Genomic DNA, 13467 nt, shown 5'->3' with positions numbered 1-13467 from the left:
TTACTGATAGTAGCTATCAAATAATATGACCTAATGGGACATATATGAAACACCAATCTCAGTTAACTTTTACAAATATTTCATTGACAGGGATTTTGTTACACAAAACCCTACGACTAAAACCTCTAACCTGGCCACGCTGCCAGCATCCTTTTGTGATGTTAAAATAAAAGACGACGTTAAAACCAAGGCAGGGAGCAGCAGTCACTCTCTCCTGACATTTTTATATCCCCAGCCTCAGGGACACCACATTCCCAACTCCTAGTCACCATTGATCTGCCTTAGCCTTCCAATACCCCACCCCATCTCCCCCCACCTTCCGGACGAGGAAAAATCATCCCTCCCTTCTCCCCTTTAAGGCATCCCAAAGCGCTAGGACTCAACCTACTTGATCCATCAAGCGCAGTTACACAAAGGAACTGGCTGGATAAAAAGGATTTCATAGCATTTTCTTGTAGAGATCTGGAATTTAACTTTTCCTAAATTAAGCTTAAAACACACCCTGGACAAGTGTTTGCCAATTTGCAGACACCATCTGCCCACCTTCGTCAGTTTAATACCCTTTCCAATTAGTTCTTGTCAACTAAAACTATGTAAATGTTTAGAGCGCAATAGTTCCACAGTGACTCTCTCCAAAAGCTACTTCTATCTGTTGCAGGGACTCAGTCCTAAATATAAAAGCATTAACTAAGGCAACAAGAACTCTTGAAATCAAGAGCAAAAGCTGCACACTGGTAAAGGGCGTTTCTTCCCCAGGAATAAAAACAATATTTGTGGATCCTCAGACCAACAGCAAGAGATGCCTGCAGGTGCCACAGGAATAAACTGGTGCTTAAGGACTGTCGGCCTTCCCACCTCACTTCCAAGAAGAGTTGAAGTCCCTTATATGAGCACACAGAAGTAATGTACATGCACAACTCAGCTTTCAGTCTCCACAGTACCTGAAACTGTTGCTAACAGTTTTACTATGCCTCGCCAAGGCTTGTGCTGATTAATGCAGCAGATTTTTTATTAAAGTTAGATGTCCTAAGAAACGAATCACTTTCATTGTTCAGATTACATTCATATGGGTCTTATTTTTATACCAATATTAATACTTCCTCACTAAGGGAAAAGTCTGAGAAAAGCAAGAGCAATTTCTCCTCTTCAGCCTCAATAACTTATAATATAAATGAATCATAATTCTGCACAAATATAAATCGTGTTGTCCAATGTAATAGAGTTAAACCCTTTGACGAAGCCTAGAAAAAGTCAGGCATTGAGATCCCTAGAAGACCCCCCTCCTTCCACCACCATTGTGTGTCTGCAGCAAAGTAAAACCCCGTAGACCATAGAAGTAAGACCAGGTCAACTATTATTTGTCAGGATCAAGAAACTTCCCATGTACTCCTGCAAAAACAAAATCTTTATGGCATCAAAAATAGCTGCCAATATTATAAGAAAGCACTAGAGCCCTCTGGCTTACACGACAGCTACTCAATTTAAAAGAACAATTTGGGTGCCGATTGCAGGGTAGTTCTAATAGATTAAAAACCGTTAGCATCACCTCCCTCTCAATGGGATAACCACACCCCGTATCCCATATAGGATAATGGTTAAAACTGCTGGATACAAATTGGAAAAATAAGTAGCATCTTGCCCAAAAATTACTGTGCCACATTTTTCTCATCAAATTACATTAAAAAAAAAAAAAAAAAAATTGCTTTCCGCTGTGTTTACTTCCTCCAAGTAAGAGAAGAGATTTGTGGCTTCGGGCAATCTGCAAATGATGAAAATGGGAAACTGTGGGAGCCCGCCAGCCAATACATACATGTTTGTGGTAATCACTTCAAAGGGAAGTTTAAAAAAAAAAACTGTTCTGATGTTACAATTCGCTGAAGTTGAGTGTGATGCTAAAAACGACAGTGTCTGAAATACATCACCTGAAGAATTAAAAAAAAAAAAAGTAATTATAAATATTGGGATTGGAAACACCTCTGGCCACCTGGTGGAATTGGTCATTTACTTAAACGTAGTCAAATTTAATAGATGTTTCTCTATCCCAGTATCATTTATTTTGCCAACATCTGAAAAGCTTTATTCACTGCTGGTAAAAATTGATGGGTTGCGCAAATCCAAATTACCCAGATGGGTTGTTCTTTTCTATACCAGTTCGAGGCTGTCTCAACTTGATAAACCCTCCAAAAACATGCTTCCTTTTCCATTAACTACTTGATAGAAGAAGCATGTTCATACATACATACACTCTCTACAGACTGTCTCCTTGACCAACTCTATTTTCACAAGAACACCATTTTAATACAGTATTAATTAATTGAATGTCTCATATTTCCTGAAGTTTAATGTTGCAGTATTGCGTGAATGTTCCAAACAGCAGTTGCTATTTATGAATGCTGCCTGCAAAGCCAAGTGGGATTCAGAAAGATACGTTTAAAAAAAAAAAAAGTATTCAACACGATACTTTAGTACCACTTGGCAATATTAAATCAAACAAGGATTTTCTTTAATGCAAATCACAATTTTAGTTCCTTTTAGTTGAACATCCATTTGTGTGGGGGTTTTTTAAGTTCTTTAAAAATATATTGCAAAGAAAAACACTTTTCTTCTGCTTGAGAGGATTGATTTGAGTGTCTGCTGTAACTTCCAAATCAGATAACACAACTGTTACTGTGTATGGGACGGGGTGGTCTTACAATCTTTTCATTCAGTGAGCTTTTCAGATTCACATGGTTCTGTGACATCACGGATCGAGATCGGAGCCAAATCATATGATTTCCCCATCTTTATCTCCAACCAATTTCACATTATAAGACCATTACTTTACCTCTAAAGTTGACAGCACAACATTTTAACAGATTTCAAGGAGATGGGTGAAGTCAGCCACCCCGCTGGACTCCACCCCTAAAAACCAGAAGCTATGAATAGAGAAATGAAGACATCGTTGAAAAGATTGTTTTGGTGCAGAATATAGACCAAAGCATATCACACTTTTGAAAAAAGGACTGTCTCCTTTAAATAACGTCATTTTGAAAACGTATCTCATCCAAGACTATCGGGTAGGGCCGCATGATGTTGGGAAAACAGGCGATATGTGATATCACCGTGGAAAATTGAGATGTCGATATGACAACCCAATACTTCACCTCTGAGAGTACATGGCCTAAACAGACATTTGAAAAAAATTAAATGTAGGAAAAAAACTGCACTATATAACAAGTCCAAACCAAGCACTCTTAATGTAAATTTCCATCTCATTTTCCAGATTTATTATTGACTTTTAGAGTGTGAATATATGATACATGGAAAACGACATACTGCAATTAATTTTATATATATATATATACACACACCGGTATATATATATATATATATATATATATATATATATATATATATATATATATATATATATATATATATATATATATAGTTTTGTCTTTCCAACTGCCATGATGGTTTTAGGGTATATTCTGCAGCCCTTTTTTAATCATTTTAGTTTCAATGCTGGAGCCCTCCAAACACGAAAATAATTCCTGCAGATCAGTTAGAAAGATCAGCCAGTCTTAAAACTGTCAGGTCAAAAGGAAACATTTCTTGCTGACTGTAATAAATGGCACTGGTGTGAGTGTACAGTCAAAACTGGAAATGTCTCCTACAGACACCATGGCTGATGACAATAGTGGCATTATAAAAACCTGTAGTCCATCAAGATCTTATCTGTAAAAGTCATCTTTCTACTTAAAAAGTAATGAGGTCAGGACACAGTCTTAACCTCTTGGCCTCTTGTGTGCTTAGTGCTAAAACCCATGAATACAGTAGGAGGAGGTGCAGGGCTGTTTAAAGCTGCCTGACCTCACCCACCCTGCACTTGCACCTTAGGAAAAAGGAAAAGGGGGGGGAGGAGGAAAGATATCGGGTTTTCCAGCAATGACAGAATCCTGTTCAACATGCAATTAGTACTTACTTCCCAATAACCTCGCACAGCTCGTAGACATCCTCGAACAGCACGTCGTCGTCCGCCATGGTCATCCAGGTGAGCGGGGATGCTCTCTCTCCGCGAGGAGCGCCTCCCACACGGGGTCGGAGCAGGCAGTCAGCGGCGGGGGGCTCCCACTGCGCCAAGACCTCAGACCGCCCTGAAATGTCGCAGAAAGGAGAACCAGCGGTCACTATCAGGGACCCCCGGTCGGTCAGCTCCGCGGCCGCACCTTCCCCAGCTCCCCAGCCAGCTAGCTCTGTCTACGCGGGGGCCGGAGCCCGGGGCCCGGGGCGGCGCAGCGCCGCTGCTCGCATAGCCTCGGGGACGGGGAGGCGAGCCTGGCTGGCGGGAGTTGCCCTGGTTACCCCGCGGGCGTTGCCCTGGTTACCCCGCGGGCGTTGCCCTGGTTACCCCGCAGACGGACTGCTCCACCGCCAGCTAACGGGACTCTACGGCCAGGCTCGTGCCCGCGGCCACAGATGGCTAATCCCAACCGAGAGAGAAAAGGAGGATAATAAACGTGTCCGGGCTGCGGTAGCCGACACTTCAGCTCCCCGAAGCCCCGCCGGGAGACCTTCAGTCCTCACGCCCGAGACTGTTCTGCTCGCATTCAGCGTCTAGTTTATGGGGAAAAAATGAAATATATGGTGTCTAACCGTGGCTCCGGCTCCGATGCTGGCTGGCTGTGACGGGCTGCTGCGTCCCCGACTCCCGGAGACGCCAGGCTCCGCCCTCTGTGCTCCCGGCAACTGGATCCCCCGGAGCCGGAATGGTCTGCGAGGACGAGCCCGGACCCGTCCTCTTCATCCGCGGCTTGAGCCAAGATGGCGGCGGATGGATGGATGGATGGGGGTTCGCTGCTCCCGTTCCTAGTTCCCCCCTCGTTGCGTCCAGCGGACCCCGCGCAGGCGTCTGCCAGCCGAACTTCACCACCTTACGTCAGCCTTTCTGCCTCTTATCTCCTCTTAACATGCTGTTCATTCTGCCCGTAAATTATATTTACTGTCAACGAGAACTCGGTCCCCAGACGCGCAGTGTCAGTCATATGAATAACCGGATGTGAAGAGCTCGATTTTCAGTGATTCCCAAATTCCCGTGGGTGCTAAGGGAGGTTCCCTCGCACTTTGATGGAAATCTGAGTCTTTCGTGATTTTTTTTAAATTTTTTTTATTACTGACAATTAGTTAGTGAAAAGGTTTGTATATTATATGGCTGATTTATATCCAATTAATTTTGCATTATTATCTTGCATCTAGGCAAGGCAAGGCAAGTTTATTTGTATAGAACAATTCAACACAATGTAATTCAAAGTGCTTTACATCAACATTAAAAGCGGCAAGACACAATTAAACAGTAAATAACAAATAAAATGAAATAAAATATCTAAAATAGGCTATATTATAAAATATCTAAAAATCTAAATAAATGGGTAACCCTTTAAAAGCTAAATGTGTGTTGTTATTATGATCAAAACTGAATGATTATCATGTAACCTTTGTGCAGATGCGTGGGGCAGGTGCAGAAATGCAGGTGGAATCTCCTCAGGTGTATTAGGAGGAAGAGGAGATGAGTTGGTGTTGCCCCCTAGAGATGATGACACGAATCGCACGCGTTCAATTGCCCTTTTTGAATATCAGCACAAAACCTAGTATGAATAGAATTACAAAAAGACTTCACATTTTGTCTTTTCAGCCTCTTCATTATGAATCAAAAAGGTATCAGTATTTATGCTCAGAATCCTTGGCCAATAATTTCACCTTTAAATATGAAAAAAATTCCACCATGTTAAAATAAATATCATAAAAGAATAAGAATGATTGCTCTAAATTGCATTAAATAATTTAGAAAAGGCAATAAAATAGCTTTTGATTAAAGACAACCAAGAGCATTTTTAAAGTAAAAGTTCAATTTAGATTTAAAGAAATACTTCAACAATGAGCCACAACATTTTTTATTAAAAAAATACTGAAATAAACAAATGAGAATAAACTAACAAAAAAAAACAAAAACGGCCAATGCAAGACAAGTTATTTCAAGCAGAAATAGGAACATTAACGGTCAGATTAGTATAAACCAAGTCATGTTGTACCACTAGAGCGTGCTGTTCTGAGGGACCCTCTGCAGTTTCCATGGCGCTGCCTGCGTCCCCTCTCCTCACACTTCATCTGCAAGCCCCTTCTATTGGTTGGAGCCCACCAGCTGCTGCTGATCATCCCATTGGCTGTTGATGTGGTCATCACGCTGTCTGCTACACCCTCACCCCCCTTTCAATGCACAGGTTTTTTTTTCCAAAACCAAGCAGATGCACACACGCTCACACAAATGTCTAGTTAGAGAAAATGCGAGACTATGAACAATGAATACAATCATAGTAGAAGGTGAGAAGGAAGAATGATTTTTTGTTTAAATTTGGAGCAATATCAAATATTGGTAGGGGAAAAAAAGAGAAGACCTCTGTTTCCATGGTAACCTAAGGTGGAACTTTTTTTTGTGGCTGCATGAGAGCCTGACAGAGAATGAAATATGAACACAGAATAATACACACAGACACACCGAAGGAGGTTACAATGACTGAAACGCACTCCCTTGAGAATCCTCGTAACATCTAGCTCTGAAATTTATGACTTGTAGGCGACAGTCAATCTTTTGGATTAGCTGCTTATCCCCCCCAGGAATAGATTTATCAACAAATCAGTCAAGTATATCGAATTTTACACATCCACTCATTCTCCATTGTCTGACTTTTGCCATAAATTCACTTCAAATGGACGTATAGTTGTCAGAATGTTTCAAAAGAGGAGACAAGGTGGAAAAAAGTGACACTGTTCTGTGCAGAGGTTTTGTGACTGAACAAAAGGACAACAGGGTCTGGACTGATAACTATTCATGCTTCTATGTACCTCAAGGTTGATGTTCTTTTCAAAGCATTAATAACCCACAGAGAGGTTTGAAACTGATAATTTTCATAGTCCAACCGTAGGCGGGTAGAACTGTTGCCTGACAGAGGAGGGTTCCTGGTTCAAGTCCTGCCAGGGGTCTTTCTGTGCTGTTTGCATGCTCTCCCTGTGTTTCCATAGATTTTCTCCAGTTGTCTGAAACATTCAACAAGTGTGATTTTAAATTGTCTATAGGAGTGTGCATTTTGCCTAAAGACAGCTGGGATACTCTCAAGCAGAAAAGAATAAGGGTAAAGATTACAGATGGGTGGATTTTCTTCATTTATAAAGAATGAGAGAAGTCACTGATTTATTTGGGTTAATGGGTTTAGGTTAATTTTAGAGCAACAAAATGAAGAGCATGAGAAAAAAATTATGTTCACAAAATCTTTAAAAAACTTGGAAAATCACAACACTGTGCATCATGTATGTGTTAATGCAACCATATTCATTTCACATTGTTAATATCAGGTGAACATATGAGCTGAAGCCAACCTGGAAGTAGCCAAACCTGCAGTTCTTTGACTCATAAACTCATTAACCAACAGAGTCGGCGGCAGAACAGATCTAATTGGGGGGCACATTATAACCAGCGGGGGGGCACAAACTGCCGTTCAAGAACGCAATATGATGTAAATGCTGAATATGAGTTTGCCATCAACGATCACAGCAAACCAGTTTCAATTACACAACATACTGCAAAATCTCTTTTTAATACACACACACACACAAGTGTATTGTGCACCCAAACTGCAAAAAAACAACGACGTACAGGCCACGTCTCTCCCTCCCTCGCCCTCTCCATCTCTCTCTCATACAACGCATACACATAAAAATGTGAACGGTGAATCTCAAAATTTAATTTGACGAAATTAGACAGACCCAAACATTCCACATTTGCGTAATAATAAACGCCAAGGCTGGCGCCATGAAGTCAATTAAATGCATATCTCATCTTTAGAAGAGTTGCACATCTTAATTTTCATATTTCACCATAGATCACACTTTGGGAAGCCTTCTTTATATTTTAGCGTTATTTCCGCGTAGATAAGAGTGAGTTTGATGCTCCTTAACAAGTTTGGTCCGCGGATCAACATCAACCCAGCTCCCCCAACCCCTTGCTCCCGGTGGCTGATTTATGGTTCCGCGTCACACCAACGCAGAACCGACGGCGTAGGGTACGCGGCGACGCACACCGCACCGCGACCCTACGCCGTCGATTTAACGCGTAACCATAATTCAGGCGAAGCTGCAGTCTTTCTGCGCTGATACTGACACACCGGGTCAGAGCGGATTTGGTCATGATGTTTAACCTGTGTTTTGTGATTAATAAGCACGGGTTTTAATTAGATGTAATTTACGAAGGATGATTTCACGTTCAATAAAATAAGTAATCAATAAAATACAAAGTTTGGCACAAAGGCTTGGCCTGCTTGTGGGCGAGTGGAGGGGGGCACAATAACGGCGGATGCGGATGACCCCCCATGACGCCGACCCTGTTAACCAAGTCAATCCCATAGAACCTTTTTCTGTTTGTACACAATGATGATGTAGCACAATGTGCACAAGCATTTTGGCAACGGAAGTATGGTGGAGATAAACAGCTTGTCAAGCTATGCAAGGATATTATCAACTAAAGATCGCAAACATTACCACAACAAGTTGACTTGTGACAAATGGTGTCCGACTTCTAGATCCGTGTTCTATTAATGAGTGGGTTGAAGACGTTAGCAAGTGGCCATATTTATATATATATATATATATATATATATATATATATATATATATATATATATATATATATATATATATATATATATATATATATATGTATATATATATATATATATATATATATATATATATATATATATATATATATATATATATATATATATATATATATGTATATATATATATATATATATATATATATATATATATATATATATACACAGGGCTGCACATAAGTGGGCCGCCAGAGCGCATGCGCCGTCAAAATCCACAGTGTGCTGTCAATCTTGTGCTGCGAAGCGCTTTTGCGTACCAACAGCTGGGGCTCATATTATTGGTTGTGGCCAGACCAGAATACTAATATTAAAAAATCTATTGGGAGAGCTTTTCCCCAGAACTGCCACTCAAAGTTGGTACTGGCCAATCACAGCGCGTCCTTACTCCCCCTCCATGCTCGTTGCGGCGGTGGGTTGGGCAGGAAGAGATGGAAGGATCTATCATCACAAGCAGCTTTACTGAACAAACCCCGACACGTCTCGTCAAAATGTCCAAGAAGCAAGCGCCATTAAGTAATTATTTTGGCATTCCACCACCACCAACTACAAAGAGACGCCAAACTGAACCACTATCCGATTCGAACAGAAAACGTGTTCGCCGAGAAGTGGCTGCATGATGTTACGCGGCGACGCGTACCGTACGTTCGCGTTCCCGCGTAACCTACCCCGTAAGCTCTGCGTTGGTGCATCGCGGAACCATAAATCAGCCAGTGTCCGTCACTGCGTGCAGCAGTTACCTGCACCAGCAAGACGCTGCTCTCTGATTATGGCTCACAGTTTATGAAAACCCCAAATAAAAAATAAATTAGAGAATATTTTATGAAATCAATAAACAATTCCATCATCAAAATTATAACAAATAAAGGTTCAACATATCTTGCTTTGCATGTAATAAGACTAGGTAATATATTAGTTTCACCTTTTAAGTTGAATTATTGAAATAGATTAACTTTTACACCATATTCTAGTTGAATTATTGAAATAAATTAACTTTTACACCATATTCTAGTTGAATTATTGAAATAAGTCAACTTTTACACCAAATTCTAGTTGAATTATTGAAATAAGTTAACTTTTACACCAAATTCTAGTTGAATTATTGAAATAAGTTAACTTTTACACCATATTCTTCACCTGTAGCAATATTCTACACCTTGGCTGATGTGGACATAGGAGGCTATTTCAGCTGCTATATGGTTGGCTGTCTGTACAGTCATGCAAGTTCAATGCTATTAAAGAACACGTTTTTTCATATAAAATAAACACATTTTTATTCAGTTTAGAAGTTTTGGGGCTTTTTTTTGGCTCCTGCGCTGCTGAAATCGGGGCGTCCTTTATTTCTATTTCTGAAAGTTGGCAACCCTAGGTGCAAAATATGGTGTGAGCATCCCAATCTGGCCGATAAAAACTGTAACTTTTCTACTGACTCTACAGACTAACACGCACCATAATTTGTTAATTCATCTTTATAAGTGAATAAATATCGTTTTGCCTATAACTTATTCCTGCATCCCTCTTTTATCGATCCGGCGAGACGGGTCACCGCGTTTTTGGAGCCCCAAGTCACATATCCAGGGCACCAGACCAAAATAATTATGTGCACCCCTGTATATATATATATATATATATATATATATATATATATATATATATATATATATATATATATATATATATATATATATATATATATATATATATATACCTATTTAATTGAGAAATGCTCATGAACACATCTGTGGTCACGTATAGAACATCAAATAACATGACAGACTCAGAGTTTTGTGTTTTGAGATCAGAGATTCTGTTATGTATATATATATATATATATATATATATATATATATATATATATATATATATATATATATATATATATATATATATATATATATATATGAGAGAGAGAGAGAGAGAGAGAGAGAGAGAGAGAGAGAGAGAGAGAGAGAGAGAGAGAGAGAGATATGTATCTATAGATTCTATACAGATAGTTTTTCAACCTAAAATTATTATTCACCGTTTACAGCATACAGAAGCGGTTTGATTCTAATATATTGTGCATATTCCTACTTTCCATGCTGTTAATTTTTAGTGGCAGTTTATTGGCACCTGAATGAAATTAAATTGTCATTAACAACATTACAAATAAAAGTCATACTCCACACATGAGTGATACTCCGGGGGGGGAAGGACCATTAAACACCCCAGTAGCAGCCAATGTGGAAAGGTTTATAAAAATGCATTAAGTCTTAGGCCTAGATGCATGATTTATAAATGTAAAATCACTTTAGGTTGTCTAGATGTGTCCACTTCCTGAGCAGGAAGCTGCTTTTGTCCTTGAAGTGAAGGATATAAAGGGATGCACTATAGGCAGCAAGCTCGTGTCTGATGAGAAATCCTCCCCCTTCTGGTTTTTGTATTGTGTACATAAACACAGATGACACAAAACCAGGACTACTAAAGTCAAATAACGCTTCACCTGCAAAAATAAAACACAAACATGTTTGTTTAGTCTAGAAAGCCAAATCTAACGTCAGCTTATCAAACCGTAGCTGCATTTGAATATTATTCTACATCATACAGATAATCACTAATGGAAACAAGGCTTTCCCGTTAAATCAAAGAGATATATAACCTTACTTGATATAAAGTGGGCACTGCAGATGTGAGCATTTTTTATGATGTCCTCATTCCAGTCCACAAGTTTGATCACCTGCAGCCACAGATGCCGCCGGTTGCTCTGAAATGGTCATGATCCTGTCGGAGTCCTTTAAAACTTTAGTCCCCCGGTGGAATAGCAATTCGTACAACCGTATACGCAACAAGCAGACATGTTGATGCTGGGAACAGTTTGTTAAATGCTTGTTAATGAGTTGCTACCTCGTCCTTCAGTCACAACTGCTGGAGAACAACACTACTTCTGTTGCCAAGATGCACGCACAACATTATGTGACGTAGGCTGAAAAAGGGTATATTTGACCTCTATGTTAAAATGTACAACTTTGTAGCAGAAATAAACCTATTTACACCCTCATGAAAAAGAAAACAATGGCTGACAACTCGAAGTGAATTTATATAAAAGAATACATTTATTTATAATTTGGGGTGTTGACTTTTTATTGCCTTAAAGGTAGGGTCCCTGATTTTAGAGAGCTAGCAAGATTTGAAAGTGGCACCTCCTCTAAGCCCCACCCCCTCCTCCCCCTCCCGTCAGCGCTCCGTCCAAAGCCACACCCCCACAAACTTTGGGGAACGCACATTTGGAGTCGAGTTTTCCAGGACATTTTGGACAGCACATTTTTAACAAAACTACCCCATGTCTCATTCACCTGTAAGCGAGGCTGGTTTTAGGGGGGGGCAGGGGTGGGCTGTGCCCATCCATATGTGCGTCCTGCCCACCCAATCAAACTTATGGGGATACTTTATTTTTTTATTATTTTAATTTTTTATAAATCTAAAAAAATATCACAGAATATCTGTACCGTTTCTGATTGGGTGGGCACTGCGCATTATTTTTAGACACAACAATGAACGGCGGAGGGACCCGACGTCCCAGCAAAATGAGCACAACAGAGAAGTTCAGAACAGAACACACTGAAGGCTGATTTATGGTTCCGCATTACACCAACGCAAAATGGTGCGCGTCGCCGCGTACCCTACGCCGTAGGCTATGCCGTACCCTGCGGCGTAGCCATGCCTCCAGAGCCTGCAGGGGACCGCAGCACCGCAGCCACCGCCACCCGCACCGGCGCACCGGCACACCGGCGCTCCGCTACTGGGTGGCAGACCCCAGTAGCGGACAGCCTGCGTCGCAGAATCGCACTTTGGCTTTCTTTTTTTAGCCTTTTTAGCAGGGCGAGCCGTTACATTCGACGTGACAGCCCGACCGCGAGCCGGCAGTGAAGCCGGGAGCGGCGGGGCCCTCCGGTGTCAGGCCTCCAGACCGACTGGCGGTTGCCAGTCGGTCTGGAGGAGCGGGGGGGGGGGGTTACACTGGGACAGTCTGAGCCGAGGATGACCCGTGGGAAGCGGACATGGGGGCTGGAGGCAGCTGGAAGCAGAGTGGTAGGCTGGAAGCAGAGAGACGTGACTAGAGCGCGCCTGGGACAGAGGGGGGCGTGGGCGGGACTTAAAATGAAGGCATTTGATTGGTTCTTTCCCCCCTGCCAGGCCTCTGGTCCTTGACCAATCCGTTTCATTCGGTGCGCAAAAAACAGATTGGTTAGAGTTTTTACAGGATTAAAGCTCTCAGAGAGGTTGGATTTTTTTCTTTCCTTTTTCTGAACACATTATTCACTGGCTACTCTCAGGATGGAAGGACCATTTCACCCAGTATAACAATAAATGTTTTTGAATACGATCACAGACTATACCTTTAACCAAAATTACCTCCTTATCAGCCACCCTCATGCTGTGAAGCTTAACAAAGCAATCAGCAGTTTATACTTACCCAGCTCAGATAAACACAATGTTTGTAATGTAATGTGGTAATTTCTGGTTTTGCTTCTAAAATGACACTTGAAATGGACAAACTGCAGCTTCAGCATGGACGTCTGAATAAGCTGGTTAGATTAACGGTATCTCCAAACAGCCCAATTTTCTTCCATAGTTTCTCCATGAGGTGAGTTCCTAAAGAATTTTGCATGAGATTCCTGATGTATTTATTCGAAAATTTCTGTTTAATATTAATTTCTCCAATGGATATATTACAATTGATAGGATTAGTCAGATGTACCATACTTCTAAAAAAATTGAGCAAATA

The 13467-nt window shown here is 40.9% G+C and overlaps 1 protein-coding gene across 13 annotated transcripts in view; it reads right to left on the bottom strand.

Annotated features, from left to right (window-relative positions):
* The window catches only part of LOC133425306 (peripheral plasma membrane protein CASK-like), a 50622-nt gene extending 45679 nt beyond the window's left edge, over window positions 1-4943 (bottom strand). For 2 of the 13 annotated variants that reach the window (XM_061716071.1, XM_061716076.1), the window contains exons 1-2: window positions 4636-4943; window positions 3965-4136 (exon numbers count right to left, since the gene is read on the bottom strand). In XM_061716071.1, coding sequence (XP_061572055.1) covers window positions 3965-4136; window positions 4636-4786 — 323 coding nt within the window. In that variant the 5' untranslated portion in view covers window positions 4787-4943. The remainder of the gene's footprint in view (window positions 1-3964; window positions 4137-4635) is intronic. The other 11 variants (XM_061716069.1, XM_061716081.1, XM_061716077.1 and 8 more) reach the window with 8 other exon arrangements.
* Between the last annotated feature and the right edge of the window lie 8524 nt (window positions 4944-13467).

This window comes from Cololabis saira, chromosome 24, assembly GCF_033807715.1.
Source record: "Cololabis saira isolate AMF1-May2022 chromosome 24, fColSai1.1, whole genome shotgun sequence".
NCBI classification, from domain to species: domain Eukaryota; kingdom Metazoa; phylum Chordata; class Actinopteri; order Beloniformes; family Belonidae; genus Cololabis; species Cololabis saira.
The sequence above is the reverse complement of the archived record's forward strand: the minus strand, read 5'-3'. Positions and strand labels throughout refer to the sequence as shown.